This window comes from Haliotis rufescens, unplaced genomic scaffold (assembly GCF_023055435.1).
Source record: "Haliotis rufescens isolate VD_foot unplaced genomic scaffold, xgHalRufe1.0.p SCAF_8, whole genome shotgun sequence".
NCBI classification, from domain to species: Eukaryota; Metazoa; Mollusca; class Gastropoda; order Lepetellida; family Haliotidae; genus Haliotis; species Haliotis rufescens.
Window position 1 is genome coordinate 15,138,398 of NW_025964372.1, and position 14,718 is coordinate 15,153,115.

The window sequence follows — 14,718 nt, forward strand, 5'->3', positions numbered from 1 at the left end:
TTTTGACAGTCGTCCCATGCTAGAACTGTGATGCTGAATGTACTTCAAAATTGTGATAAAACAAGAAGAGAATTAACTTTGAAACCTTCAACTGTTCAATTACGTATACTTTTGGTTAATGTTTCCAAGACATGTCTACTACTATATAAATTTGCTTTGTCTTAGACTGTAGGACCTATGAAGCTGAAACTGTGCATGAGCAAGAATGCCAACAATCTCACTTAGGCTTGTTTTCAATTTCCACGATATTGATTTTACCAAATCTTTTATGTAAAGCTACATGATACATGACATGCAGATAACATAGACAACATACCATATTTACCCAGTATTCAATCACATTTGTCACTAGTTAAGTGATTTTTTTATGGATATGCAACTTAAGTTAGAGCCAGGTGAGCTACAGACCCTGTTTCTCTCTTTTTCACCTTGATAGACATGTGTGTATATTATCTTCATGGCATCTGTCTACAGATACTGGTAAATACTTTCAAACCAAACACATGAGGTTAACATGTACATAATATGGAACATTTAGAATAAGTAGACAAAACAACTATTTCTTCTTATTCAGAATTCAAACAATGTAACAAATTTCAAACAGATGTTAACAGTTATGCACAATACATCCATACCAATTAAAGACTGAAATGAAATACAATAAAATGTTTTCCCTCCTTTTTATCAAAGAAGGACACCCTGTCCTATTTCAGTGGTGTTTTCAGTTATCTGGTAATCAGTATTGAAACACTATTACTTCCTTGAATCCCATGCTCGAGCAAGGCGCTATAATTAAGGTCGGATTATTGTTTCCTTGTCAGAAATTTAACCATGACAAAAAAATTAAAAAGATAAAATATTTTGCGAGCATTTGCAGAAAATGCATTGTTCACAAATAACCATAGATTTTTTAGATATGACACTATGAATAGGAATGGAATGTTTTGAATTTTGTTTTATTCTGAAAATGCTGCGTCAGTGAAGTGATGATGAGAAAAAGTTTTTTCGGCCGTCCCACTAAGATGGAAGAAGGTATGTCGGACATCACGTTCTATTGAGTTCTGTGAATGAGTACATCATTTCCCATTCTTGTGAAGTTGGTTACAGTTGTCCTAGAATCAAATCATGTGTTTAGTTTTCTTGATTCTATTTGTTGATGCATGTCATTTTTGTATTTTCTGGTGTTGCAGTTGCTTTGCATTGTTTTTGCTCGCATGAAAAACAATTACAGAAAAGTTGAAGTTAGTTTTGAATTTCAGTTGCGTTTCAAGATAAAGGAGTCTGTGAATACATGGGACTGACTGGACTTTGGGTTTCCGTTTTTGTATTGGGATCTGGAATGATCATTTAGTAAGGTTTTCCCCATGGGGATCCGGGTTCGAATTGCTTCTAAGCAACAAATGCTTGTCTTATAAGCATGATAAGGAGACTTAATGTTTCCGGGTCGACAGGCTCAGTGCTTGAGTGTAGAGTTCATCGAGTGTCCAAAGTGCCCTGATAACAAGGATCATTGCTCGCTGTATCAATCACTGGTTTGTCTGGCCCAGAATGATAATCACAGGCTGCCGTCATATAGCTGGAATATTGATGGGTGCCATGTTACACAAATAAGTAGTAAATTCAATAAATACTTGGGATCTTGTTTCTTAGCTATAGTAATGAATCTAGATGAATCTAGTGTATTAACATCAGGATAATGATTAGGTCCTTACTGCTTCGTTTCAAACAAGGCTGTGTATATTTGATATGGAAGATATGTGTCTCTAGTTTTGTGTCAGCTGAATGAATGCCACATGAACTAAACTACGGACTAAACTGGAAGATATGTAGGCAAACAATTGAGGGGAATGAAGTTTTCTGTGCAGTCATAACACTAACACATGGATTTTTGAGAGGACATTATCTTTTAGGTGGGAAAATGTTTGTTTGCAGTTTTGTTTATTAACAATCAGGTTACTTTACAACCATCTTCCTGAGGCAAGGGCGTTAACTGACCATAAAAGTCAAGTTTCCACCCTTGCCGAACTTGGCTAGGATTCCGGAGTTACATTTTAGCTTGATTAACGGGTCATGCATAGATCAGTCAAAATCGCGTAACAAACTAGACATCCGGTTTGTAAACTACATGGATTTCAACATACAGATTTCAGTCGACTACAGGATTTGCAAAGTATGCGTACCGTCAACTGGGCGTCGAGAGATATTTTGCAAATCTGTTCATGTTTTAACCAAGGTGCTCAAGTGATCAGATGCACTTCGCGGGGGAATGCCCCGTTTTATTACAATATAGATCTTGATTATCGATCAGATCGTTTCAGCTAGGCGCCGCCATTTTGTTTGAAGCAAATGTAAATAATATGAGAGGTGGAATCTGATTAGTCAATAGAAGGGACATTGAAGGGGCATAACTCATAATAGTCACTGGTGGCGCTATGATCGAGTCCAGAAATTACAGCCTGGTTTGCCAAGGGTGGAAACTGGACTTTTATAGTCAGGAAGATGCTTTACGACCACCCAGTAGCTGATGGTGATCATTGCTACTAGTGTTGTTATGTTGACACGTTTGGCAATCTTGCTGTAATTTGAGGTCTGTTCGATATACATATCCTGATTGATAACTGCTAAAGATGGCGATAACTACTTTCTGCACCTGAATTGTGTTTATTATGTTCATCATGGTCAATAAGTGCTCGTGTACATTTACTATTGGTAGGCACTTCTACAATGGTTTTATTTCTTTCATACTGTCTATGATGTCATCGGGGCTATAGGATGGCCTTGTGGTTAAAGCATTGCTTGCCACGCTGGTTGGATTTCACACATAGGTACAATGTGTAAAGCCATTATTGCTGGAATACTGCTAAAAGCAGTGTAAAACCATATTCACCATCTTAAGTATATGTAGATCATACATTCACCCACATCAGCATTGCATTGTTCATCCGCATTGTTCATCAGGATTGTAGCATTGTTCATTCATTCGTATTATTCATCCTCAATATTCATCCTCGTTATTCATCAGCTTTGTTCAGCATATTGACAGAGGTACAGGTAGACTGTTACAGTCAGTCTGTCTCAAGTCATTACTCAGACATTTATAATCTGGACTGAACCTACAGATTGAACATACTATCATTAACACGATTATCTGAGCTTACTAGCTTACAAGACCAAAGATTTCTGACTATAAAGTCACAGACTGTGATAGTAGGTAAATATTGCCATGGGATGTAGTGATTCTTCATATACATATGAATGATATGGGCAGCCTTGTGTAATGTGGTGCATCCCTGGTTTGGACATTGCCAGTTTAAAATATTGCTATATGGATTAAAGACAAAACAATTGTCTTGTGTCTTGACACTTGTTGACAGACCAGTGTTGTGACTATGGATTTGAAATGTTTTCCAACTCTCATATTAAGCACCATGTTGTTGAACATGAACAGATTATTAAACATGTTAAAGGCTATTTGTCTGAATCAGTCTCTGGATGCTTATGTGGAATAGGTAAACATGATAAACCTCACTTGATAAATTAGTTAGAAGACTGTTAGGACTGGATTTGTCTCGTACACAATCCATACTCCCTTTCTATAATAAGATATTTGCTCCCCATTCCACTCTCATCCCCCTTTCGCCTGAAATTATGAGACTTAAAGGAAGCTGTAGTACTTGTAGAATGATTTTGTTTAATTTTAAACATAACTTTTTTTCAGGGACTGAATATGTTAGTCTAGGATTGCATTTGTCCAGTGAGAAGTCTTTGCCATTCACTAATGAAATGTCAATGTGATCGTAAGCTTAAGGTTTCTCCCCTCAAATGAACCCCATTGAGGAAAATAAAGGTTCCGACATTCAGTATTTATCTCAGGTACCCTGTGAGAATTCCAGGATAGAATAGGTCCTTAGCAACCTATGCTGGCCGTACAAGTGGCTTAATGGATTGTGTGGTCAGACTCAGGGGCCTTGGTTGATGGCGAGTCATTGTACCTCAGCGGTGTGGAATGTTGTTCATAACATCAATCACTTGATTGTCCTGTCCTGATTCTTGCCGTGGCCTCTGATGTCAACTGTTGACCATAGTGGTGTTTTGACACTTCTCGAGTCATTATGACAGGTCTTTACTTTCCCTCACCTCCCTGCCTGTATTGGTGCTGTCTGTCATGGAGCATGTTTCCGGGATATTGAGCTGACAGCTTGCTTATAAATGTATTTTCCAGCATTTTCATGACTTTATGTTCACAAGGGAGTGAGTGAACTGGATTTCAGCTATCGACTTGGATGATTTATTATTTGGTCACTTAGTGTGAAAACATAAATGTAACTGCTTTTGCATTGTAATGGCTGGAAGTACAGACATCAGGGTATTGTGTGCCTAGCCATTGTTGTATTTGAGATGAGATCGATGGGATAGTGGATAAAGCTTTGGCTCATTTTGTCAAAAACATGGGTTTGATTCCCCGCATGATTGAAGCACATTCATGATATCCTCGACACAATATGGCTAGAATATAGCTGAACGAGGTTTTAAAAAGCGCATACTCTTTTACTTATTGACAAAGAGAAAAGTACAACACTGATGTTTCATAGCCCTCATTAGATTATGTTTGCTCAGTAAGATTTGAAACATGTGGTCCATCATTATCAAAAGCATATTTTGGGGTTATCAATATAACCAAATATTAACAGTAAACTTGGGTATGAGGGTTCATATTGAACAGGCTGTGACCATATATTATGCAGCTAGAGTTCTATTTCATTTATTGTATTTCAGCTGCCAATCCATCTGAAAACTTATGGGAGACATGGGGGCGTCTCGTCAACGAGTGGGACAGTATCAAGAAGAAAACAGGCTACATCAAGGTAGGGACACTTTCAGGGCCGTCATTTCCTGTGGTGACAGGATTCGTACAGGCTTGAAGAAGCTTTAATTATAGGGTTCCTCTTGAAACGTGTATTAACTCCTGGGAAAATCTCGTAAGAAAAATCTTGCATCTAGTAATATGCTTCAGTTGTTCGTGAATACTCAAATATTAAGATTTGGTTTATCTTGTCATAGGATTTGTGTCATGATCTTCATAATCATGATAATGTATTACTTATATAGCAATCACATAATCACATTGATGTTCAATCATATCTCTGCTGGGGCTGGCATTGATTGGACATTTTAGTATGAATATGTATTGACTCAAAAGTATCACAATATATCAATATATCATCTAAAGGCATCTAAATTCTCAGTACGAGTGTTCAAACCAGCAAAACTGCATTTCTTTATCTCACAAACAAACTCAAACGACAAATTCTAACAGAAGATAGTATAACACCCTCATTATATTGTTGTGGATATGTACACACAAAAGCAAGTTCAATCAAAGTAATATTTGTGTTCTCTGTGGTTTTCAGTTGTACAAATCAAAAATTTTCAAATGTACCGGGTAGGTCATTGAAATAAAATGGGGCCCTTGGGTCCTTTAGATCTACTGTAGTATTTGAATCTCGGGACACCCTGAAATTTTAACTAACATTTGGGTTTTGAGAAGGACACCTTGACTTTCATGCTTAATTTTGGAACACTGGAGGTGGAAAAAAATAATTCTGAGTCGTTTTAGAAAGCTGATGGCTATTTGGCTCAAGAACCCATGCAGGCTTAATTTAGATTGGGCAGTCAAAGTTCGCTCAGGATTCACCTGATGCAACCGTCTATGCAGGTGTCCCAAGATATTAATACAGGGAGGTATTGTATCAGATTATAAGGTCTGATTTTAATGAGATTGTGTTGTATTGATAGGGGTTGTATTGTGTTGTATTGTGATCTAAGGGGAGATAACTCTAAGATACTTCACACGACCATTTAAGTATCTGTAAACATGGAAGTAATGATTTATTCCCACTTTCCCTCACGGAGGCAGACTTGATCCTGCTTTTTTGAAGAACTGACTATGTGGAAATCAAGTTGTTACAATGTGACTTGAAGAGTTGTACCAGATGCAAAATATTACAATATATTTGCTTACAAGCTGAGAATGGATGCCTATAATTTATATTGAAAGTTCTGGGGAACACAAAAAGTATGGCTGTTTGAATCAATACAATTTATAAAAATTGTAGATTGCATGTTACATATAACTGACATATTCTAATCTGGTATGAAATACACTCAATGTTCAGTGTGTCAGTGGTTGATTTTCTGCAATCTGACATTGTAATCCCCATCTACAATAGGCTTCAGGCTTCTGATCATGTGCAACAAGGTGATATCTGTAAAATTCTTGGAAATGAAGTAAAGCATTGTAGCTCCTGATTTCAATTGTTGGTTTCTCTGGTCCAGATTCAATGATTTACAGACCATACTTCATTCACGAACTCGTTTCTTCTTTCTCAGGAATTGGTTCGGAAAGGGATTCCACACCATTTCCGTGGTCTAGCCTGGCAGCTGTTGCTTGGTGTGAACGACTCTCAGTTCAAACAGCTGTACGCAGAATATCTCAAGAAAACCTCACCGTGTGAGAAACTTATTCGCCGAGATATTGCAAGGACTTTCCCTGATCACGATTTCTTCAAGGAGAAGGATGGATTAGGACAAGAAAGTCTTTTCAATGTCATGAAGGTGAGAAGATGGACATATTTGTTATGTGCATGACAGTATAATGACTGGTAGTAAATTTCTGTGAACTATTTCTATGACGAACTAGAACTGTAATGATTCATTAAATGTTGATGCTATGATTGATAGGACTATAGTATTGTTACCTCAATGATAAAATACAACACATGAATAAGGTCATTATTCATTGGCTCATGAATCTTAGAGAATTTTCTCAGTTGTCATTAATTTACCTGTATGTGTTCTTATATTCATTTGACTGATGTCTAATAATTTGCTGGATGCTTAATCACTCACACTCTGTGGGGGTTCCGGGCTAGAATAGGTCCCCTATGCTTGTCGTATTAGGTGACGAGGTGGATTAGTTGGATAACATGCCACCGTACCCCTATCACTGGATGTTGCTCATGTTATCAACTGCTGCATTGTATCATAGGGCACTATTGATGCGTGTAGGCATTGGTGTACATGGCATTGGTCTACTGCACCATTGATGCGAGATGGCATTGGTGTACATGGCATTGGTCTACTGCACTGTTGATGCTAGATGGCATTGGTGTACATGGCATTGGTCTACTGCACTGTTGATGCTAGATGGCATTGGTGTACATGGCATTGGCCTACTGCACTGTTGATGCTAGATGGCATTGGTGTACATGGCATTAGTTTACTGCACTGTTGCTGGCAGTCCTGCTTCCTCTGATCCTAGTTTTGTGTTGCAGGCGTACTCTCTCCACGACCGGGAGGTTGGGTACTGTCAGGGCAGCGGCTTCATCGTGGGACTTCTACTTATGCAGGTAAATTCAAGCATCGATGCTATAGCGGTATTCAAGCTCCTGTCTCTCTCACAAAAAGTATGTGTTTAATATAAAGATCCTATTGCCTTTTTATATACGAGATTCATTGCAGTGACATTCTTGGTTGGAATACCAAAGTGGGTTGGTTGTGGATTGGTGGGTCAGGCCAGGTAATTTGAGTGTCATTCTGCCTTGATGGCATAGGGTGTTGCTCATAATATCAGTCTCTGGTCTGTCTGGTCTTCACTTGATTATTTACTGACCACCATGATATATAGCTGGAATCTTACATTTAATATCATACTATGTGGCACCAGGTGTTGATTAAACTTTCCCAACTATACTCATGTTACTAGCAGCACCTGTCATTTAGTGTATTGGCCATAGACAAGTCTACAGCATTACTCAGCTCTGTTCATCACAATGGTGAATGTCTCAATTCTCAATGCTAGGTGGTCCTGTAAGCTGAATATCTTTATCTTCAACCCAAAACTCAAGTTAATCAAAAACAGTTATGTCTGTTTATGGAAGGGCCTACCCTGTATTTTGCCAAAAGGTATAAGAATGCTCTGTATCATTGAATGATTAGTTATTTTAAACTCTTGCTTGCTAGTTTGTCTGTTCTATAATCAGGGGTTTCAAATGGTCATGCGATATTCATTATGTCAGTGTGAAATGTTGTGTCATAGAAATGTGAATAGATGCCTTCCTTCTTAACAGACCTGCACTTCATTCTGTAGGTAGCGTAATAAGGGTGCCTTTTGTGGCTTTTATTGTGTTTTGCAAGTAAAAATGCAACAGAATTCAACCTAAGGATAAAGGGGGCAAATACAGTGGACAGGAAATATTTGTATGAAGTTAATTACTGAATGTTACAAGCATTTGAAATTCATGACCATAATGCAGTGTTTGACATTCACACTGGTTTGCTGGTCCAAGTCTAGTATATTTCCAAAAGGAAAAGGAAAATTTAATAGATGCTGGTCTGCATGGTCTGGTGATTTAGTGTTATTTTTGGGACAAACAAAGGAATTTTAAATAGGTTTACATGACTTTTGAAATTGGTGACAGACTGACTCTAATCTCTTAAGCGAAACCTACAACCTAAACAGACTTGTTTATACCAAACAACCCTGTGTGGTATAAAGGTTACCTTCTTGACTGGTTTCTCATTCTATTTGTGCACACTCACTTGTTGTATGAACATGATAAAGTATCTGCAATTTAAGACCTGTTTTGGTCATCACCATTGTGTCCAGTAGAGATTCAACAGGAGCAGTAGATTTTTCCATGTGCTGGTCCTTTGGACTAGCAGCACCTGTCATATTCTGGTCAGAGTCAAACACTGTAATGTTCATGAAAGGCCCATATTCCTCTGCACAAATCGGCTAAGCTAACAAATACACTTGCTGCTGTCCACCTTCATGTATGGTGTTCTGAAACTGTGTTTGTGTCCCCAGATGCCAGAGGAGGAAGCATTTGCTGTCCTAGTCCGCCTGATGCAGGAGTTCCGCATGAGGGAGATGTTCAAGCCCAGCATGGCGGAGCTGGGGCTGTGCATGTACAAGCTGGAGTGCCTCATCCAGGTCAGTCACACACACTGCATGCTGCTGTATCTAGTCCCAGAGATAAAGTTATCTTATATATCAAGTCTGTATATAAACAATTTCAGATCTTAATGTTAATGTGTGAACTTTAATACTAGACCTGGGCTACGGATTTGCAAGTCTCAGACTATATCTATAAAGTAAAAAAATATAAGCCAAATGGAGCCAGAAACAATGCTTTATCTAGACTTGCCAAATCATTCTTGAGTTGGATATATTTTAATTCTGTAGGGTTTGGGAGACAGACTAGGCATGCAGCTGTTATGGAGTTAAATCGAGATGACTTGCATCTCATGCAAACTAGTGGGGAGTTGGGGAAGCCAAGTGGTTATAGCATTTGCTTGTTGTAGTGAAGACCTGGGTTCGATTCCCGCATGGGTACAATAAGTGAAACTCATTTTGTATGTCCTCTGCCATGATATTGCTGGAATGTTGCAAAAGGTGTGTAAAACAATGCTTGCTTACTCACTCATTCAGACTAATGTAACCAACTAACTATGTGCAAGTACTCAATATGTGGTATATGTCTGGCAGCTCTTGTATTAATGGATTACCAGTGGTCGACGTGAACCTAGAACTGTTAGTCTAAGACTGAGATCATGTTCATGGATTACTAGTGGAAAAAAATTACCAATGAATATACACCATGTATTCTGCGGTCTCTGCAATGGCCATTACCTGCTTGTGTTGTTGCTGAGACATTTGTATAACAAAGAGCTTCCATATGGTTTGTAAATTCAACATCTACATCAATTTACAAAGTGATCAAGTTTACAAATTGATAATACAGATGTGTTTGATCTGTAGTACATTTAAGTATGTTATCAATAATTGATCTCCTGTTCATTGCATATCAAAGGAAGCATACTTTTGCCCATACAAATACACATGTATATAAACCTTCATCAGATGCAGTCTGTAAACCCAACCCAACTTTTTATCACATTTTAAGTAGCTTGCAGTGTCAATCAAGGTGCTATTAGCTTACTAGACAGAAAGAAAGTTTAGTTGTCTCGACCTTGCGACTTAAGTTGCAGACTGCAGATGATTAGTGGCAACTGTTAAGTGTGCTGCACATGTCAACATGCGTGTTGTTTGCTGACTTGTGTTTATACATTGTTCCAGGAACTGCTGCCGGACTTGTACCTGCACTTTCAGACTCAGAACTTCCACACCTCCATGTACGCATCCTCGTGGTTCCTGACGCTCTTTACCACGTCACTGCCACTGTCTCTTGCCTGCCGTATCATGGATATATTCATATCAGAGGTGAGAACAAAACATCAGCCCACTTGGTGAAGTAGCTCTTGGCTCACACACCAGTACACAGCAACCAGAGATGCAGATCATTGCCATTTTGATGGAATCATTACGATATCTGCAGAAAATTTCAGCCAATAAGGTCAAAGGAAATATACTGATAATTTTGGCGAAACATTGCACCAGTGATTTATATTAGACACTGATTACACTATCAAAGTGGTTGTGACAAATGTAAAAAGCATGATTTAAAAAAACCATGAACAGCTTGTTGATATGACCTTGTGTAATGTAGTTCTATGAAATATTTGTCAAAAACTGATTATGTTCATTCTAGTGTGTGATGCATGTAAATTATACAAGGTATTGACATATATGTTTATCTTGTCATGTTTACATAGTTTTAGGAATTTGGTTTATGTAGTGTTGAAGATGATGTATTTTTGAGAAATTCAGTCAATCATGCTAATGATGACAACTATTTATTTTGTTGAAATTATTAATCAAGAGTATCCAAAGTATCCAAGATTCTCCTATTTACCTCAAATTGGGCTTGGCATCTCTGGGAGATAATTGGTTTTTTTGGGGGGTTTTTTGGGGGGGGGAACTGAAAATTTTGACATCACTGAATAAGAGTCAGCTAATATGCATCCATTGTCCTAAAGTCCATTGTCCTAAATGAGAATCATTTCTTACTGTTGCCAAAACGGAAAGATGTAGTATAATCCAAATCCATAGCACCTCATGGGAAATGTCTTTTCATATGCAGTACTAAAAGCATCTAGGATCTATTCTTTCCTGATATTTTTTTCAAGTTTGATTTAGATAGAAGCAAGGGAAGATGAATGCACAATGAAACCATATTTACTTATGTCTAGTGGTTCCTGAGAATTACCTCCCTTGGTTTAAAATGTTGATGTTTTCTAAACTTGTCTTTTGCATCAAAGAGATAGTGATTGTGAAGGATTACGACATGGGTGCTGGTGTCCTTGAGATCTTCTATGGTGTTTAAATCTAAGGATCCCCTAAATCTTAGCTTTGAACATTAGGGTTATAAAAAGGGCACCTCGACTTTCCTGCTTAATTTCAAACATTGATTATATGGGTGGAAAATGATGTATATTCACTGAAAGCCCCATTAATCTGGAAAGCCCACATTCTGGACTGAACTCATTGGCCTTGTGTGTGCAGGGGATGGAGATGATATTCCGAGTGGGGATGGCCATTCTACAGACTAGTCACGAGGACCTGATGTCTCTTGACATGGAGGGCATGCTTAAGGTAATCTTACTGCTATTCTTCTCCATCATCATCATCATCATAAACATCATCATCATCTCTTAGGGGGCACGGTGTTGTCTGAGGAGTCACAGTTTGCAGAGTGACACCCCTTAGATATGCCAGGATCCAGTGATCATTGGCTTGAGTTTTTGAATCTCCATGATTATGATCACTGCTTTTTCAGCTCCATCCCTGTTTCACCATAGTAGTTAACAACTTTGACCTGTGTCACTTAAAGCTTTCCAACCCATGCTTGCCGTAAAAGGCGACCATGCTTGTCGTAAGAGGCGACTAACGGGATCGGGTGGTCAAGCTCTCTGACTTGGTTGATGCATGTCATTGTATCCCAACTGCGTAGATCGATGCTCATGATGTCAATCACTGGTTCGTCTGGTCCAGACTTGATTATTTACAGACCACTGTTATAGAGCTGGAATATTGCTGAGCACAGCGTTAAACAACAAACCAACAAACAACAATAATGCTTCCCATCTACAATAAGCTGACATAACATGTGAAATGCTGTTCAAAGCAGCATTAAACCTATCACACTGTGCTTGTGGAATATCATCGATATAAGTCACAGTGATGTTGAAGAGTGCTCAATATTTCCCTGATCAACTCTACAGGCAACAGGAAGCTGGCTATTTCCTGTCCGTGAGTAGGGAGAGAAGTAGCTTATTATTGAGAGTATATCAATGAAGTTGTCACTGAACTATTGTCCGTATCAGGTTGACAGTGGCATTGGTTTCTACATGCTACAAAGTAGTGACTGATGTGATTATATTTTTCTTTCCAGTACTTTCAAAAAGATGTTCGCGCAAAATATGAAAATGACACTGAGCTCCTTCTCAAAACAGCATATCAAGTTCGATATAGTACCAAGAAAATGAAAAAGTAAGTGATTGGCAATATGCAGTATATAATCTCTTTCTGTACTTGATATGTTCTTGCAGAGCTGACACACAAATGACCCAATAATATCCTGCCACTGTTGGAAGGCAATGCACATTTATCAATTAAGTATTCTGTCATGTAGATGATGTGACTCAGACATAGTGTAAAGATTCCTTTGTTTATGGACAAAAAAACTATCGGGAAATGATGCTTGGGTTGTATACTCCCAGGGAGCTGAGAATGATTGTTGAGTGCACACTGATCCATTAACCAGGGTAATAAATGTCTAAGCGCTCAGAGCATGCTTATGCTAGAGTACAGCGCCATACGAATTGATTTTTTTTTTACTTTTATTATTGTTATTATTTCCAAAAGGGCTCTAACATAATAATTGTTAGCAATAGGGGAGTACAGTGTTGAAATGAATGGGGTGTCCTGGAATACTTCAGGTCTTCTACTGTGATATTTGAATCTAGAGACCCCCTAAATCTCTACATTTTAACATTATGGTTGTGACAAGGACCTCTCGGCTTTCATGCTTAATTTGGAACACTGGGAATAGCATAGATACATGATACAGAGTACGCATTTGATGCCATGTGGTGTGACTCACATGGATTCTCTTGTCACCAACATCCCATGCTTGTCATAAGAGGTGACTAAGTCAGTATCAGGTGGGCACCTGGCTGATTGTGTGTTACCATATCCCAACAGTGGATATTTGCTGAGGCTGCCAACCATTGGTTTCCCTGGCCAAGACATTAATGTTAACAGGCAGCTGCAGTCTCTGCTGAGTCTACTTGCCTAAACAACTCTTTTTGAAGTTGAATTTGGCGTCATCATCAGTAGATTTTAGTGATGTGGACTATTAGCTGAACACCGAACAGAATTTTACACAGAATTGAACTTCAGACTAGTGGATTAAGTCTGAAACTGCGGCTGTGATAAAGCTGTAATGTTGCTGACTTGGGTGTAAAACAACAATCACTCCATGTGGTATATAGGCTGAAATTGAGACACTAAAACTCTTAAAACTATTGTTTGCACTGTAACCCATTTCACCCTAACCTGTCAGTATTTGTCTCAGGTGCCCTGTCAGTAAGTGCAGGAAGGTGTCTGTGGATCTTAATGTTGTCTATCTGGACCAGTAGGTCAAGGAATCAAGCCTGCTTTTGTGTGGTACAATACCTTGTCAATATCTCTGTTAAAACTGCCCCAGGGTTTGGCCATTAAGATGTCTACATGCTGTCACTACAAGGAAGAAGAGATACTGTCTGTACAGCTGTTTGACCACTTTCCCATGTTTACACTGACAACTAGCACAGAAGTCATGCTTGCTTGTTATATTTACATATAATTACACATTGATCACTCTCGAGGGCTTACTCAGTGGTCTATGCCATGTAAGCAAACATTCAGGACTATGACTTTGTTTCTCTTTCTAAAAGTATTTTTGTTATCTAAAGCAAGGCGGTTTGCATGATGAATATATGGACATGAATCTTCAGTTTCTGACTTTAGACACTCGTCCTGAGCTGTAATCATAGTCTTCATACTGGTATTATATATATAAGAAAGAGCAAGATAATTTTGACAAGTCGCTAAGGTCACAAAATTATTATTGGTGATGGCTACTTACAACCCTACATGAAGACATACCTCATGACTTGAAATACAAAGCAAAGAATTAACCCCTGTAAATGTCTACAGTCTCTCATGATTGTCAACACAGACTGTGTAGCTAATCAGTATGTTGATGGTTGCATGGGCACGGGTATTCAACATGAATTAGTGATCATCGGATAACTACAAATAACAGGATTGCTCAAATATTTGTTTCGGTTGTATTAGTATAGGTCTGTCCTTTTACACTTGACTGCAGGAAATGTAAACTGTGCTTTGTTCCCCTCATTTGAAAAGAATGCTCATTTTACTGAGCTGGTGTCGCCAACTGATTTGCTGGGTCAGTGGTCAAGGGGCTCAAGTGTCCAGGCGTACCACTGTATTCTGCAGGCCTGACAACATACATGACTGTCTATAGACGAACGGTGGTTACAAATACATAAAGTTGACCCCAGTGTACAATGTGCATTTCAAGAATGCCTTTTGGAATATTTTTTTTTTTTATTCTGCATGTGGCTATGTTATGTGGTGAAATAATATTGTTTTCTAGTTTAGGTATGGAGTTATAGGCCAAAGAGGTTTTGAGTAAGTGTAAACTCTGGGACAGACATTTTGAATACAAGAGTACCATTCCCAATAGC

General features: G+C 38.5%; 1 protein-coding gene across 5 annotated transcripts in view; it reads left to right on the forward strand.

Moving 5' to 3' along the window:
- The window catches only part of LOC124149070 (ecotropic viral integration site 5 ortholog-like), a 78,948-nt gene that overhangs the window by 28,813 nt on the left and 35,417 nt on the right, over positions 1–14,718 (forward strand). For 4 of the 5 annotated variants that reach the window (XM_046520435.2, XM_046520437.2, XM_048389381.1 and 1 more), the window contains 7 exons: positions 4,777–4,865; positions 6,391–6,615; positions 7,335–7,409; positions 8,870–8,995; positions 10,142–10,285; positions 11,468–11,557; positions 12,357–12,454. In XM_046520435.2, coding sequence (XP_046376391.2) covers positions 4,777–4,865; positions 6,391–6,615; positions 7,335–7,409; positions 8,870–8,995; positions 10,142–10,285; positions 11,468–11,557; positions 12,357–12,454 — 847 coding nt within the window. Of the gene's footprint in view, positions 1–979; positions 1,033–4,776; positions 4,866–6,390; positions 6,616–7,334; positions 7,410–8,869; positions 8,996–10,141; positions 10,286–11,467; positions 11,558–12,356; positions 12,455–14,718 lie in introns of all 5 variants that reach the window. The other variant, XM_046520438.2, reaches the window with a different exon arrangement.